The sequence below is a fragment of the Carcharhinus amblyrhynchos genome, chromosome 16 (assembly GCF_965287045.1).
Source record: "Carcharhinus amblyrhynchos chromosome 16, sCarAmb.v2.hapA, whole genome shotgun sequence".
Lineage (NCBI taxonomy): Eukaryota > Metazoa > Chordata > Chondrichthyes > Carcharhiniformes > Carcharhinidae > Carcharhinus > Carcharhinus amblyrhynchos.
This window is the reverse complement of record NC_137339.1, coordinates 37,303,612-37,321,345: the sequence shown is the minus strand read 5'-3', so window position 1 is coordinate 37,321,345 and position 17,734 is coordinate 37,303,612. Positions and strand designations below refer to the sequence as shown.

At 40.2% G+C, this 17,734-nt stretch overlaps 1 protein-coding gene across 1 annotated transcript in view; it reads left to right on the top strand.

The window, feature by feature from the left end:
- sall4 (spalt-like transcription factor 4) overlaps nucleotides 1-9,759 on the top strand; it is a 40,878-nt gene extending 31,119 nt beyond the window's left edge. The window contains exons 3-4 of the mRNA XM_080205003.1: nucleotides 4,954-5,267; nucleotides 7,061-9,759. Coding sequence (XP_080061129.1) covers nucleotides 4,954-5,267; nucleotides 7,061-7,507 — 761 coding nt within the window. The 3' untranslated portion in view covers nucleotides 7,508-9,759. The remainder of the gene's footprint in view (nucleotides 1-4,953; nucleotides 5,268-7,060) is intronic.
- The last annotated feature ends 7,975 nt before the right edge of the window (nucleotides 9,760-17,734 follow it).

Genomic DNA, 17,734 nt, shown 5'->3' with positions numbered 1-17,734 from the left:
ACAAAATTTCTAAATTTCCTCCCTTCCCCATCTTTTCCCAGTGGTAGATTTGACAATCCTTAAGGCCAGAGGCTTGATTGCTCGTGTCTTGAATTAGTTCATATCAGCTAGACAGCTGGTAAGCTAGGGGTTCTGCAAGTGACTTCACTTTCAACTGGTTGGGTGAAATTTGGCCCATGCCCCTGATGTCTGTCCAGCAGCTCCAGCTGGAAGGGCATATGCTTGATGACCTCAGTTGGCTGAGACATCTCTTGTCACTTGCAGTTAAAGATTGATGTTCATGACTGCAGCTCTCACAAGCTGCTTTTAGTGTCTCTGATACACACACACACACACACACACACACACACACACACACACACACACACACTTAGTCTTCCATTCTCCTTCCCTATGTCCTTTTAGATGTATTTCTTTTCAAAAATTTACTTGTGTTTTATGGATTATATTTTCACCACTGTTTTGTCGGGGTGCTCCATATCCTAAACCTCTATATATAAAATATCTTCCTTATAACAATATTGTATGTCATACGGTTTCTGACTTTCTCACCAGGGGAAGCCATTTACTATTTTAAATCTTTTTTTTAAATCTTATTTTTTTAAAAACAGTGCCTTTTTAATCTATTCTTTTCCTGTAACTAATGCTCCTAACTCTTGATATCATGATGAAGCTTTTCAGCGTTCTTTCCATGGCCTCAACCTCATGCTTAAAAGTCAGATGCTCAAACATGGAAGTAATATTTGAATTATAGTCGAATAATGGTCAATACAAATTGCGGTAGTGATTATATTTCAGAAATGCTTTTTTGGCTGCAAGTGTTTTTGAACTTCCTGAGCTTGTAAAAGGCATTGATATAAATGTGGTCCTTTTTGCTTTCTATTACTTTGCATCTGTATTCCTCCATGTACCTGTTTTTAAAAAATGTAAGATTTTATTTTTCTTTACAACTTGTCCTCCCACTTTTAACACAACTTATATTAAGCCCAAAGTCGCTTGGCTGCTTTTATATTTTGTGTGTGTTTGTATCCTTCCAAAGTGATTTGCAAACCACGTTCCTGGATAACATCAATTTAAAAAGCACTTGTTAATCCCAATTGATGTTCCTACATTAAATATGCTGTCACATACCCTTGAAATAATTTGTACTTATCATAGAATCCCTACAGTGCAGAAAGAGGCTGTTCAGCCCATCAAGTCTGCACCAACTCAGCATCTTTAAACCCACCTTCTTGCACTTACTGTGGCTAATCCATCTGACGTACACATTTTGGGATAGTAAGGGGCAGTTTAGCAAGGGAAATCCACCTAACCTGAACAACTACGGACTGTGGGAGAAAACCGGCACTCCCAGAAGAAACCACACAGGGAGAAGTAGTTACCCGAAGCCGGAATTGAACCTGGGTCTCTTGGCTGTGTGTAGCAGCAGTGTTAGCCACCATGCCATCCATGGGAGCACAGTGACTTATGTATTACCTACCTTGGAAGTGTTATAATCATTGTAATAAAGAAAAGGGCGGGGTCAGTTTGCGCACATCAAGTTGTCCTAATCAGCAATGAACTAAATAACCAGATCACTAGGTTGAGGAATAAACAATGGCCTAGAAACTGGTAGAGCTCCTTTGCTGTCATTGAATCTTTATGACTACCTGAGAGGGCAGATGGGTCTTTGGTTTAATGTCCTAGCTAAAAGTGGTGCCTTTGGCAGCGTAACTGCACTGCAAGGTGGCCTGGATTGTATCCCCAAACCCCTGGGTTATCAATAATTGTATTTAACTGCATTTCCTTTATCCGTTATTTCCCCTCTCAATCAGACAGTTTGTTAAAATTACTGTAAAGAATTCATAGAAATCTATTAGAAATCTTAGAAACCCTACTGTGCAGAAAGAAGCCATTTGGCCCATCGAGTCTGCACCAACCACAATTCCACCCAGGCCCAACCCCATATGTCTACAGATTTACCCGCTAATCCATCTAACCTATGCACCTCAGGACACTAAGGAGCAATTTTACCATTGCCAGTCAACCTAACCGGCACATCTTTTTGGGAGGGAACCGGAGCATCTGGACAAAACCCACGCAGACACAAGGTGAATGTGCAAACTCCACACAGACAGTGACCCAAGCCTGGAATCAAACCCAGGTCCCTGGAGCTGTGAAGCAACAGTGCTAACCACTGTGCTACCGTGCTGCCATGGCCCATAGACTTGATCTTTCTCTTTCCCTTTCCCTGGCAGTGTGGTCCCATAAAATCCCAATGGATTTTGTTTTTTGATTTTGCCCAGCATCTTCAGGTGATTTGCATGCACCCAGCTGATTACATCATTCATGGTGTAGATTAGTGGGGTGAGGTATTGCTGATTACATAATTAATCCATGATGAAAAATGCTCTCCCAATGTAGAGCACTTTTGCACATATTGAATTTGCAATTGCTGAGCTGCAGGCTGATTCCCTGAACTAATTTGAAATGCTTGTGGCTATGCTCTTTGTCTCTGTATATATTTTTTATAGCTTTTTGAACTAAATTAAATGTGGCCCATGGAGAGAGATGCTGCTGGGCAACAAATAAATACTGCCTGAACAACAACAGACTAATTTTTTGTATCTGATGTTGAAACCTGAATTGTACATCATTCTATTGTGCTGCCATAAATAGTAATAACTGCACTACTGATCTCTAACTTTTCAGTATAGGCCTCCGGATCCCGAACTAGTGAATTGGTTGCTCCTCACAGATGAAAACCCAAACATGTTTTGTTATTCTGCCTTTTTCTTGCCCTTCCTTGTGACCCATGCAAAGTCAAAGCTTCCCTCATTAACAAGTGATTCACCATCTCTACCCCATCTACAATTTTGCTATTTGCTTCCCAGCCTATTCTGATCTCATCACTTTGTTGACCATTTGCTTCTTGTGCTTTCCTTACCTGTTGCAAGTTTAATTGATCTATGTTTAGATATTGGTCCCAGCATCATTAGTTATTCCTCAAGCAAACATTTTTGCTCTGAGATCTCAAGCACGCATGCATGCATTACTGTGTACAAAATGGTACAACCTGAGGATCAACAAGTCCCTTTATTGTACGTATAATATGATTTTATCATGTCATGTGTTCAGAAGCATGAAAAGGCACTCGAATGAGATAAAGCTAATTGATAAACAAACTGGCTTATTTCACACACAATGCATGAGTAAACAGAACATGGGTATGAATGAGATGCACCTATTTTCTCCCACTTTGTATAATCCACTATTAGGGGCACTCACTTACAAATTAGTTAACCTTGAACTTGTTTTATGATGAGCTACATGATTCCTAGCTTAGCCTTGGAGTATCTATTATCTCCTTCACTATCTGAATAGTGAGGTATTTCCGTGCCTCTCGCTGACTGAACCGCATAGTGGCACAGTTGGCACTGCTGCCTCACAGCACCAGGGACCTAAGTTCAGTTTGGCCTTTGTGTGGAGTTTGCATGTTCTCCCATGTCTGTGTGGATTTCCTATCGGTGTTCTAGCCAAAGATGTGCAGGCTAAGTGCATTAGCCGTGCTAAATTGCCCGTTTAATGTCAGGGGTAAATATGTGTCGGATGAGATTGTCAGTGTAAGCTCAATGAGCCGAATGACCTCCTTTTGCACTGTAGGGATTCTATGATGTACCGATGGACTGTTAGTTCATCTTGAAGGGAACCAGTTCCATTTTTGGAGTGGAATTTAGTAGCAATTGTATTGTCCAGTTGAGCCACTTCCTGGGTACGAAAGTATCCAGGACAGCCATCATCTCAAAGCTAATATTGTGTTCTTGACTTCACGTCAGAACTATGCTGGCTTGTGTGTCATCATTAGAAATGATTTCAATAACATCTAAGTAGCCTGTGCATCTTTGGGAGTTAATCCTTTTGGAAGGTAAATGTAACTTAATAGTATAACAAACTGAGATTAAACTAAATGAAATTAAAACCGGTGTTCACTTTTCGTTATAAATCCCAAAATAATGGCATTGATCAATCCTCCCCACTCCTGCTTCCCAGTTCTTATCACTGAGCATTCTTCTCTTTTTTTTCCATCATAATCTCAGACAATAAGAAATTTGTGATCCAGGTATTAAGTGATGTATTGTCCTTACATTGCCAAATAAATAATTCTTTGAAAGAAATGGAAATTTTGTGCTGTTGCTTGTTGTACGTTTTAGAAGGACGAGGCTATAATAAATTTGACCTGTAAGTGGTTACTGGATGATTTTAAATAAGCAATTCTTCCATGCTGATAAGAGGTGGCAGATAGATGATGGTCAATTTGGATAAATTTGAGTTCCTTAAGGCAAGTGTTTGTCCTTTTGTTTGTAGATGCCAACTGTTATTCCTAAGATCAGTGCAAATTGTTAACATGGTGCTGAATTTTGCAGAAATGTGCTGGTAAAGGGAGATGCTTTAGTGTTTGCCCTCTTTCATGTCATCAAACAGAAGGGGTTTTAGAAAGAAAGACTTCCTTCTGATCATTTGGGTGAGATAGACAATGATCAAGTAATGGATATTTCTATTTTTGTATAATTCATTGGTCAAGGGCCATTTCATTAAAGCATTCTTGAATTGCCCTCAAGTTGACAGGTTTTTATTTGTTCAGTGGAGTTTTTCCTCTATGTTGAGCAATGTACCTAGGGTGTTCACTAATGTTGCAGGTGATTGTGCAAGTGATCTAGGCTGACTTTTTCTAGTTGAATTCAGTAACCAGCTGCCAGGATAGGTGCAGAAGGCCAAGGAATGAATGAGTGGATTTGTGTGTTTCAACTGGCTGCTTTTCTCTGTTTCATCTAGCTGCTGCTAAAGAATTAGTACTTGGAGCTGAGATTGTAAAATCTGGTATGGCAATTGAGAATTAATTCTAGTAAGGGATCCACCATGTATAATTTACAACCCTGTTAGACTAAACAGTGAAAAACCATTGTATGTTTTTAGGTGCTGTTCAAGTTCCTGCAGGTTCCTTTATCAGGGCTCCTCCTTGTCTGATCAAAGTGGAAGTAAGCGACCATGGAGAACGACCAGCAGGAACCACTGCACAGTTTCTTGCCCCATCAGCTGTGGCTCCAATCATGCCACCTATTTTGGCACCTCCACCCCGTCGTACACCTAAACAGCACAACTGCCCTACTTGTGGAAAGAGCTTCTCCTCAGCAAGTGCTCTGCAGATTCACGAACGCACGCACACTGGTGAAAAGCCATTTGCATGCACCATCTGTGGAAGAGCTTTTACAACGAAAGGAAACCTCAAGGTAACTTGTTCAGATTGAGAAAAATGCTACAGTACATATTAAGCTCAAAGTAATGACCCGGGTTTTGTGGTCAGTGGAGAAGGAGCGACGATCGCTGCTCACCTCAATCACAGCTGCCCACAAAGTATACCCTGGTTTCTTGAGGTAGTTTTTCATTAATCCAGCACCTGATTTCAATGTGGTGCCCTCCACATGGAATCTGTGGTGTCTGTGAGCAGTACAAGAAATAACCAGGCTTTTCAACAAATCAGATTGAAGAACCCTCACTAAAGTACACAAAAGTATAAAACCAATTTAGATCATGTACAGAAAGCAATAAGAGTGGGAAAGAGAGGTGGGATTAAAGAGAAATTTGTGACAGCATTCCTATGTTAATTAACTGCCTAAGTAATGAGAATCCACAGTTGTAAAAATACACTTTCCAGTGCTAGAAAGGTTGTTTGGTAGTAATTATCACTTGCACGCCATTTTAAAAAAAAAGTACCAATCCTAACATTTTTTCCTGTGGAACTGGGGGACAAGTTCATTCCACTGGTGATTTTCAGAGCTGAGCCTATTGCAAGGATTGTTACAGTGCAGCCTGTGGAGGAGCAGGATATCTCTGACAGCAACTTCTGGATTTCTGATTTTAAGAACAAATTGCTGTCTGATTTTTGAGCTGTTGGCACTATTGCAAAATCCAGGCCATTATTTGCAACAGCAGTTGATTCGTGAGGTTCACTTGCGTCTTGCTGAAACAATGCTTTCATTTAAAACATGGGCAGGTTACACACTAATATTTCAGTGGGTAAATGCACTGCCTAATATGATACTTGAAGTTTGGATGTAAGAAGTCACAGGTTTGATCTCTGGTCTGTGCTGAATTAACTGATCTCCAATGTAGTTTTAGTAGAAGCATTGAAATTTGATTCAGTGCTTGGCAATTGTGAGTAATCCTTTATGCTTGTTGACCATCAATGCTTTAAAAAATCTACCAGTGTGGATGTTGAGTGAGTTATAGCAGGGATGAGAAATTTCCAGCTTTCAGTGAAATCCTGACTTTGATTATCCTCCCTTGCTAATATTTTTCTGATTCATCTTTTTCCATCTCCCTCTTTCTAGTCCTTGCCTTGTTTCACATGTACATAAATCCAACAAGGTCATGTTATATTGTTAGTGCATGTAATTCAGGATGAAATTCATACTAACTGCATTGAATGCTGAAATACTGAGGTTACTTTGGTGATTTGTAACAAATGCATTGATCCATGTTCTTGCCTAGAAGGTTAACAAAGGGAAAACTAATTTTTCTACCCAATTGAAATCTAATAATTCCACTTATCTCACGTGGCCTATATGCATTGTGATGCTTATTTAAAAAATGCTATAATTTTCCAGCCACCTCAGGCTGCAGTGACTTTGCTGCTTTGCACTGTAATGTGCACATGATTCCTTGTTTTAAAAAAAATTCAGACAGTCCTCCATTCTCATCCCTGGTTATGCTCACCCCTCCTCTTCCTCACCCAGTCCTTTAGTCAGAAATCTTTTTGATGTGAAGTTTTGCAATGAGTTGAGGGAGTAGTGAATAGTTTTGATTTATAATACAGTAATGGATATAGTTAATATGCAAATAGATCAATATAGAAATTGCTCCTCTGTTCATGTTTATTTGAGGGTGAGGAGAGAAAATACTTTTGCGGTCCAGAGGAACTCTTAAGCTGCATTAAGTCCAATAATCTTTACCAGGGAATGTTTGATGCTGAGATTTTCAGTTTTTTGCACAACCTGTTCACTTTTTCTTTTTGTATTTGCAGGTCCATGTTGGAACTCACATGTGGAATAATTCAGCCAGACGCGGGAGACGCCTTTCACTCGATAGTCCTATGATATTGATTGGCAATGACCCAAAGAAGATCTCTGAGATGTTCCCAAAGGATCTAATGGCTCCTGCAATGAATATTGAACCAACCATCTGGAACCAGTATACCACCGTGCTTGCCAATGGCTTAGCTTTGAAAACCAATGAGATCTCTGTAATTCAGAATGGTGGTATTCCTCCGATCGCAGTTAGTGTGGCAAGTGGTTCTGTTGTGAGCACTAGCACTCCAGTTTCCAAAGTGGATGTGTCCCCATCTGGCACTAGTCCAGCAGTCACTGATGAGGAGAAACCTAGTTCTGAAAATGTTGCTATGCCTCACATCCCCCATTTTGTGGAAGAAAGCAAAATAGCTGTTAATTTAAAGAAAAATGACATTCTGTAGCACACGTGCAGAGTAGAGTACTTTTTAGTCTTAGGTTTTATGAAAAACAACTACAGACCTCAATATGGGCTACTATTTTCATATAATCCCCAAAAATGTAAAATAGATTTTTTTTACTGTAGCTGTCTCTAACAACTGCTGGGTACCTCCTGAATTTATGTTATGAGTACAATCATTGCTTTGCAAATTTATTGTATAAAACTCTGGGATTTATCTAAAAAAGAATAAAATAATAAAGCGGGTCTTGCAAAGTGAAGCGTTTACAATATTGACTTGAGTTTACAATATTTGATGTGTACAGCCTCTTTCTCATGAATTTTTACTACAAGGTCCTTATGAATCCAAAGATTGAAACAAATCCTGTAATTAGTGCTAGTTTTGAAATAAGAGTAGAAATTGAAATGAATCATTTCCGTCAACTACTATAGAGAATTGTTTTTTGAGAATGTGTGTAATTGTATTTACTGTTTATACATTAAAACCATTTATGCGGGTAACTGTTCTAGAATGTCAATTGGTGCCATCTTTAGAATTCTAATGACAACTGTTTCTTTTAAACAAAAAATCTTGAATGAACTCTTGTTTTAAATAAAATCCCAGAATTGAGATGAATTTATAGAACTCCACATTTGATGAATTAAAGTGTTTAATTTTACTGGGAATTAACTTCCTTCAAAGATCATTAAAGCCAGTGAAACATTTGCAAATTCCTGTAGACTGGGACGTGTTCTGTCAATTGTGGACTGGAATGGGGGAGGTGAAGGAAACTGATTTCCTTATTCAGCTGAAGTACTAGTTACAGGATGACACTGAATCTCATTGCTTCTGGGCTGAAGGGCCAGATTTTTTAAAAAGTAATGAATCCCAATCACAGTGCACTAATATCTGCTGGAAAGAGTATGGTTAGAGATTGGGTGAGGGGAGGACTGGCATCAGCTATAAGATATTCCATACATGTAGCTAGCACTATCATATTTAGTGGCTGTTGGGGAAAAGTACAGAAGCCAGTAGGCATCCGAAGAATTGTAATCCATCTCAAGTTATTACGGTTTTTAGGAGAAGATGGGAGAAATAGCTTGAGATGGAGAAAAGGTATTTATAACAAAATTAATCTTTCTGTGCAAATGCTTTGAGGATTTAGTTGAAACAAATAAATAGGACTACTATAATTTGTAAATTAATACGCTGACTTAAAATAGATTTGGTCCCAATATATTTTTGGTTTGGAGGGGAGGGGGTTAACTGAAGAAATACAACCCTTACATGTATCCAGACATTTTGACAACTTTCGCAATTGAGATTTAGGAGAAATCAATGACCATTCATCTTGCAAAAATTATATTTATGGGACATTATTATGTGACTCTCTTTAAAGTCAACTAAAGAAACCAAAGGGTTGCAGCATTATGCTAAGATTCATTAACATTTGTATGCTTAATACTGATTAAAACAAGAGTTCGTTCTTGATTGATTTAAAACATTGCCTATCTTGGTTGGTTTTAACCAAGTTTTTGTTTGATTTGTGGATGGCACACCATTTATGCTTTAGCCAAAGGAGACCCACGTGTAGCATACAAGGGAAGTGGGGAAGAGTGGGCCCCGAACTTGAAGAAATTTTGTTAACTACCTCACTTTCTAATTTTTAGTTTTTGTTTTTTTTTTGTTTTGATCATACTGGTTACTTTTGTAGAATCTGACCATTTTTGTAAAATGAACTGGCTTGAAGTAGATACCTTGTGCAGTTGGACAATGGTTACATCAGTAAATGGACCAAACCTTTGTCGACAGGGATTTGAGAGCATTACATGAACAGTTTTTCTTTGTATATTAAAAAAAAGGACATTTCTGCGTGCTATAGTTTAACACTGAATGTATAACTGGAGTGCTGGAAAAATGGACACAGCTTCTTGCTTTCCAGATGGAATACTTTGGGTTCTGGTAGCTGGAATATGTTTTCAATGCCAGCATGGAAGAGTAAGCTACCATTTCGATGCAGTGTTTTCTTTCAAAGTTCTGAAATGACTGCTTCACTTTGGCTTTTATGATTTCAGTTTACCACAATGATTTTCATGGTGCTTTCACATGCAAGTGGACTGACATGGTTAACTGAATCTGCAGAATCCATATCGTTTACATGAAAAATGGATCTTTTGTTACATGTTGCTGATGCCTTGAATATGCTGTCTTTTCATGAATGTTTTAGTGGCTCTCTAGTACATCTACTGAATGTAAACTTGATTTTCTTTCTGGCATATGGGAATAAATGCAGGATAGCAATGTCACAGTCACTTGGTGATCCTTGTTATTCATACACAAAATTACAAATCTCAACATGAGAACATTCAAACCAGCCATTTGAAGTTCATCTTCATTAGGTCATCATAATGTCAAAGGATAAAATTTATAGCTTTTATCCTTTGCATTATCTGATGTCACCAGAAGTAATTTGTGGGCGCTAGTTTGCTTCTGTGTCCTTGGGCAAAGAAAGCGACAAAATTAGCAAAGGTTTGCATTTTTCAAATGCTAACTGGTATGTATGTATGTATGTATGTATGTATGTATAACTCATAAAGTGAGGATGGAATCTGGCTTGGTTACAATGCTTCACTGCCCTTTTTACAAGTAAGTGTTCGTTCAGTCAACAGTACGGATCACTGCAAAGGGGGAGAATGATGCGCTTAAATGGACTACTGCTTGTCATAGAGAATATTCACCAACCCTTTATGATTGTTCATGCTATGATCAACAATTAATTGTTAAATACTACTTTATTGAATGGATCAGTGTGATCTGACTACTTAGTGTTCGTAAGACTGATAACCTACCAGACATTTTATTACTGTTTAAAATATGGTTTCCGATATTGCCGTTTTTTCCAGACAATTTTATGCAATGAAGAATGAAACTTAATTATTGTAGGTTTTGCCTTGGCTGAAATTTCCTAACCATCATAGGTCATGGATTGAGTGATTGATTATGTGATATGACTGGCATGCATTGCTCAGTTATAAAGTCATTGAGGTTTACAGCATGGAAACAGGCTCTTTGGCCCAACTTATCCATGCCACCCAGTTTTTAACGACTAAGCTAGTTCCCACATATGGCCTATATCCCTCTACACCCATCTTACCCATGAAATTGTCTAAATGCTTTTTTAAAAGACAAAATTGTACCAGCTTCTACTACTACCACTAGCAGCTCTTTCCAGAATCATCACCCTCTGTGAAAAAAATTGCCCCTCTGGACTTTTTTTTTTGTATTTCTCCCCTCTCATCTTAAAACTATGGCCTCTAGTTTTAGACTCCCTACCTTTTGGGAAAAGCTGTTGACTATCTACCTCATCTGTGTATCAGTTATGCAGTTAAGCAGTCTTAATGACCCATTATGTAGAGTTTGTTAAAATTTGGGCTACAAAATTGCGAGGCATCTTGAAGGGAATTGCTTGATAGGGCAGACGCAACACGGTTTCATTAAAGGGAAGTCGTGTCTGACAAATTTACTGGAGTTCTATGAGGATGTGTCTAGGGCGGTGGATAGAGGAGAGCCGGTGGATGTGGTCTTTCTGGATTTTCAGAAGGCGTTTGATAAGGTACCTCACAAGAGGTTACTGCAGAAGGTCAGAGGACATGGAGTTGGGGGTAGGGTGTTAGCGTGGATAGAGGATTGGTTGTCAAATAGGAGGCAGAGAGTGGGGGTCAATGGGTGCTATTCGGATTGGCGGTTGGTGACTAGTGGGGTGCCCCAGGGGTCGGTGCTGGGGCCTCAGCTATTTACCATTTATATAGATGATCTGGAGGAGGGAACCGAGTGTAGGGTGTCGAAATTTGCTGATGACACCAAGATTGGGGGAAAGGCAAATTGTGCGGAGGGTGTGGAGAGTCTGCAGAAGGATCTAGATAGGCTGGGCGAATGGGCCAGGAAATGGCAAATGGAATTTAATGTTGGCAAGTGTGAGGTGGTCCACTTTGGTAGGAAGAATGGTAGGAAGGACTATTACTTACGTGGCGAAAAACTGCAGCAGGCGACGGTGCAGAGGGACCTCGGGGTCCTTGTGCATGAGTCGCAAAAACCCAGCCTGCAGGTGCAGCAGGTGGTCAGGAAGGCGAATGGGATGCTGGCCTTCATAGCGAGGGGGATTGAATATAAAAGTAGGGAGGTCTTGCTGCAGCTGTATAGGGCATTGGTGAGGCCGCAGCTGGAGTACTGTGTGCAGTTTTGGGCGCCGCACCTGCGCAAGGATATTTTGGCCTTGGAGGGAGTGCAGAGGAGGTTTACTAGGCTGATACCGGAGTTGAGGGGGTTGAGCTATGAGGAGAGGCTGAATAAACTAGGCTTGTACTCGTTAGAGTTTAGAAGAATGAGGGGAGATCTCATTGAGACGTATAAGATGATGAATGGGATGGATAGGATAGAGGTGGAAAGACTCTTCCCGCTCAAAAAAGACAGTAGGACTAGGGGGCACAGCCTCAAGATAAAGGGGGGGCGGTTCAGAACGGAGTTGAGGAGGAACTTCTTCACTCAAAGGGTGGTGAATCTCTGGAATTCTCTGCCCGTTGAAGTGGTGGAGGCTGCCTCGCTAAATATTTTTAAGAAGCGGGTTGATGGGTTTTTGATAAGAGAGGGGATTAAGGGTTATGGGGAGAGGGCGGGAAAGTGGAACTGAGCCACGACAGATCAGCCATGATCTTATTGAATGGCGGGGCAGGCTCGAAGGGCCAGATGGCCTACTCCTGCTCCTATTTCTTATGTTCTTATGTTCTTATACTGAGCCACAGAGTAAAAATTTTTTAGTTAAAATGTTAATTTAGAATGCAACCTAGCAAAGTTTATTGAACATCAAAGATAAAGACTTAACACTACTAGCCAGACAAGTTGGTCAGACTTTCCATGCATCTGGGGTTGTCTTGGTTCCTTGAATCTTATCTTTTGACGCACTACATATCGTTCCCAATTTTAACTTTGTCAGCTAACTTGCATATAAACCCCTTTGCAGCTTTAAGACTTTGACTCTAGTGCCCTAATCTACCATGACACTGTCTGCGTGTGTGTGTGTGTGTGTGTGTGTGTGTCTCTCTCTCTGTCTCTGTCTCACACACTGCTTACTTTAGCAGCTGCTGCTGAATGTTGCTCTTATGCTCGCTCTTGTAATGAGTTGGTGCTTGCTCTCACACCCAATCACTTTCACCTTGCTTTTGAGAACACCCTCACCTACTCCTATGATTGTGCTTGCCCCCAATTGCATGACTCCTCTACTCATGCATGCTTCCACATTTGATAGCACAAATCCTCTCTCTCTCTCTCTCTCTCTCTCTCTCTCTCCACTCATGCATGCACTGTCAGAGGCATGTTCTCCTCAATCTAACTTTTCTGTCTCCCACAGGGCCAGTTGTGGAAAGGGGCATGCCAGTGATGCTGTACATCTCTGGGGTTCTTGGATGGCTAGGGTCCACCAAGGACATGGAAGCCCCATACTGTCAGTGATATATCTCTGTTTATATGCAGATGCACTTGCCTTGATGGGCCTTCATGTGGGTAAAAGGGTGCCACTGGCTGTTGAGCAGAAGGAGGTGAAAGGAGGCAGCTGTGAGCCAATCCCTCTGAGGATGAGTACAGGTGCTGCCTTGTTTGGGTGAAATGGATAGTTGTCAGGTCTATACTGGGAAATCTGGATTTCACTGTATCTGAGCCCATCCAAACATGGGCCAACTTAGGTCATAAGAACATAAGAAATAGGAGCAGGAGTAGGCCTTTGAGCCTGCCCAGCCATTCAATAAGATCATGGCTGATCTGAAACGGATCAGTTCCACTTTCCCACTTTCTCCCCCTAACCTTTAATTCCCTTGTCTATCAGAAATCTATCTACCCGTGCCTTAAATATATTCAATGAGGTAGCCTCCACCACTTCAATGGTCTGGTATCTCAAAACCTTGTTACCTCAATGTTACACAGTCCAGCTGAGTGCCCACAAAATTAACAATGTAGTGATCAATCAGAAATGGCAGATAATAAAAACAACCATCTAAAAATGATGTGTGGTTCCAAAAGGTCACTACTGGCTAAATGTCAGCTCATCTTCCTCATCATTTTCTGGAAGACAAGTGTGTCTGTGAAGAAAGGCCCTAATGGACCAGACCTGCATCCTATAGATGCCCCCCTCAGCATGTTCTACCAGGCCCATTAGGTTCTACAATCTCAGTCGCTCAAAATCATTTTCAGATCAGTGAGTACCTGGTGGGAAAGAAAGATCCTAGTGTTGTCCTGATCGCACCCACACCCTTACTATTCACCAACTCAAATTGCCTAGGAGAAAGATTGTTTAATCCTGAATAATTTCATAATTTAAAAAGGGAGAGAAACATAATGTATTCTTCACTCGATGCTGATGTGATAAAATGTCCATGACCAAGGAGAGGGACTTGTGAGTCAGCATGCTTTGTTGGAAAAACACAAATACTACCTCTCAAGTGCTATCATTTGAGCCTTTTCAGATCCCCTACACTATCCGAAAAATGGTGATTGCTGCTGAAGCATGTGAAGTTTACCTAGATGTGAAATTCCCCAGTCTTTATAGGAAGGAGTATCAATAGTAACAAAATATATTTGCAGTGATTCCTCCAGTATCAGGGAGCTGTTATGTGGGAGTTTGAATATTCTAGTACCTTATTCAATACAGAACACTTTGAATCATATCTAAGCATTTTTTATCATTTCACCAAAAATGGGTAAAATAAAGTGTGTTCCCTTAGTTGTGAGGAGAATTGAATGCAAGGATATTGAGATTATGCTTCAGTTATGCAGAGCACCGATGAGAGTATTATGTGGAGTATTAGTCTCATTAAGGAACTATGTAAATGCATTGGAAGAAGTTCAGAGAATGTTACAACACGAATACCTGGAAGTGTTGTCCTGAGGAAAGGCTGCACAAGGTAGGCTTACATCTGCTGAAATTTAGAAGAGAAAGCAGCAATTTAATTGAAACATGGCCTTTCCTGCTGGCAGGATTATACGGTCCTGCCAATGATGGACCACAGGTGGCTGAGAAACATAGAAACACTACAAAGCAGAAGGAGGTCATTTAGCCCATTGAGTCTGCACTGACAACAATCCCACCCAGGCCCTATCCCCAAAATCTCACACATTTATCCAGCTAATCCCTCTAACCTACTCATCCTGGGACACTAAGGGGCAAGTTAGCATGGCCAACGGACCTAACCCGCACATCTTTGGACTTTGGGAAGAAACTGGACCACCCAGAGGAGAGTCTTTGAATATCTCTTTAAGACAGAAATGAGACAGATCCTTGATCCGCCAAGTGTAAGATAGAGGTAGGCAGGAATTGAATTTGAGGTTGAAATTACATCCCTCAAACATGTACTATCTCTCATTTATCTGGATTGAACTTGCCCATTCTGCAAGTTTATTAACATGCTGTTGAACATTGATCTGAATTGGATGAATTCCTGGTTCTGGTTTTCCCTCTTCCTGAGCAAAAATGGCATCAGTAAAATACACACCTGCTCACCCTCATTTAGGTATAAAAATCCTGCCCTATGTTTCCAGATTTTGCAATTCTTCCTCATGGCTGATTATCTGGTTTCTGTATTTCAATGTATTAGTGCTGTAAAAACACAAGGGAACTAGCTAATTTTTGTACAATGTTTTAAATTCTGATGTGTCCGGGATATGATGGCAACATGAAGATTTTCTGAAAGAAAACACTTGAAGAAATTCTTGGGCATCTTTGAAGGTGGCTGAGCATATTGAGGGAGTAATTAGCAAAGCATATGGATTATTGAATTTCATAAGTACAGTAATAAATACAAAGGCAGGGCCATCGTGCTCAGTGGTGGTCAAACCAGGCCATTATAAAATTTTGGGTACAGTCCTGGTCACAGCAGTTTAGGAAAGATGTGAAGGCCGTCCAGTGGATGCAGAGAAAATTCAGAATGGTTTTGAGGATGAGGGATTTTAGCTACAAGGTTAATTTGGAGAAGTTTGGGTTGTCTTTGGAGTAAAAGAGATTGATAGAGGTGTACAAGTTTATGACTGATAAACAAGATAACAAAGAAAAATACTTATCCTTGGTTGATGGAGTACAAGGAGTTAGGGACACATTTAAAGTTTTAGGCAAGACTTGCAAGGGTGATGCGGGGAAGAACTTCATTTACACAGCGTTAATGATCTGGAACATGACCGAGGAGGATGGTAAAGGTACAACTGAGTGGCTTACTAGGAAATTTCAGGAGGTCCTCTTAGAGTCAATCACATTGTTATGGGTCTGAGACTAGTTAGAGACGATAGTAAATTTCCTTCTCTGAAGATATTTACACCAAGCAACAGTTGTTCTATGGGTACCAAAACAGGGACTTTTAATTCCAGGTTTATTAACTATTTGAATTTAAATTCCACCAGCTGTCATGTTGGGATTTGAACTTGTGTCCCTAGATCAGTAGTCTGGATTACTATCCCAGTGAGATTACCACTAAACGTCCCCTTGAATTGCAGCAAGTTTTAGCCATCCTTCCTGACATTACCTTTCATTTTGCATTGGTAGTTGTCTCATTTATACTACTTGTGAAGTATTTTGATATTCTTTACTATGTTAGGTGCTCATATAGTTACTTTTGTGATATTGTGAATATGCTTCCTTGCATATTAGTACATTTATTGCACAACATAGCAAATTAATTCCATGAGTTTTATCAGAACCTTTTTCCCAACTACCTTTTCTTTTTAGCCTTTCATTGCTATGGGAACTGTCTCAGATATCCCCTTGATATAATTAGGAAGTTTACAGCAGCAGATCTTTTCATTCCCTTTTTATTGTGCTCCTGCAAAATTAGTCCTTGAAAGTTGATTTGTGAAAATGTCTCCCAAATTTGGTGATGATTTAGCATGTCAAGATTGGGTGATGGTAACAGCCTGCAACTTGCCTCAATAGCCCATGCTGAGGAGGTGGAAAAAGATTTCACTTCTCATCCCATCCACTGAATTACATACTGGAAAGCGTATAGAAACCGGATTAGGAAATGATCAGATTAAGGTACGACTGGAAGCAAGTCTGTGGTTGTAGAGTCTTGTATCAACAGGACTCAAAATTCTCACTTCGTTGCAGCATTGTTCTTCTGGTGATTCACAAAGTTACCACAAGGACACGTTTTGTTGTGGAACAGCCCCTGCCCGATTTGCAAGCGCAGCAACAACCATGGTTAAAATGGTCCTGAGATATTTCTAGATCAACTTGATGACTGTGTAAGGAGTCCATTGATGTAAACATTAAAATTGCGGTCATGCATTTGGAAAAATGGTCTGTTTCATGAATTCTTATGTGAAAATGTTAGTTTTACTCAGTCAAGGCATTACCTTCTTGGTTGAAGCTAACAATTTTGAACTGCGCTGCAGAAGAGCTTTTTAAAGAGATGATAGCCTTTATTAAGTTGCTTTTCTGTTTGGATTGGATGAGTGACTGAAGAGTATTCTGTTTATTTTTAACCCTTTGTTGGCTAAAACCCTGCTTTGCTGAGCTGTGTGATTTTTTTTGGGGGGGGGAGGTTCCGTACTTGTTTCAATGGATTAGCTTCCCTTTTGGCTCTGTGTCATGAATAACATGGGTGTTATTGGAGCATCAGATTTGGCAGCAGAAATTGCTGGAATAGGACAAAGTGTGGCGATGATTTACATGGTGAGAATGTATAAAAACTGCATTTATCTATCTTTACAGAGGGATAGTGCAACGAGAGATCTTGTTCTCCAGGGAAGCACTGCGTGAGTTCTGCACCTGGTTTACCAACAATTGCAGCCCAGCATCAGGGCATCTCTAGTGCTACCTATGGCAGTGAGCATCTCTAATTTTTATGCTCCTTCTAACCTCCAGTGAGTGGCATAGGTAACCTGTCTGTTTGCTCTGGGCGCTCCAATGAAGGAGCCACTGCTGTTCTGTTAGAGGCCAGAAATGCATCACTTCAATAGCAGCTGATAAGAAGAAGAGGTTTGTAAGATCTGTTGGATTTTCAAGGTGCAAGGCTTGCACAGGGCCATCTTGGTCCTGTACAAGATCAAGCGCTCTACCCAAGAAAATGATGTTTGATGCACCATTCCTCGTTTGACGATTTCTTACACTGAACATAGAGAATTAAAAATCACCCTAGTCTGTGCCTTGTTTATTCTGTATATCAAACAGTTTCCTTGGAGTGGATTTTCAAAGTGTTGGCTGTCGGACTATAATAC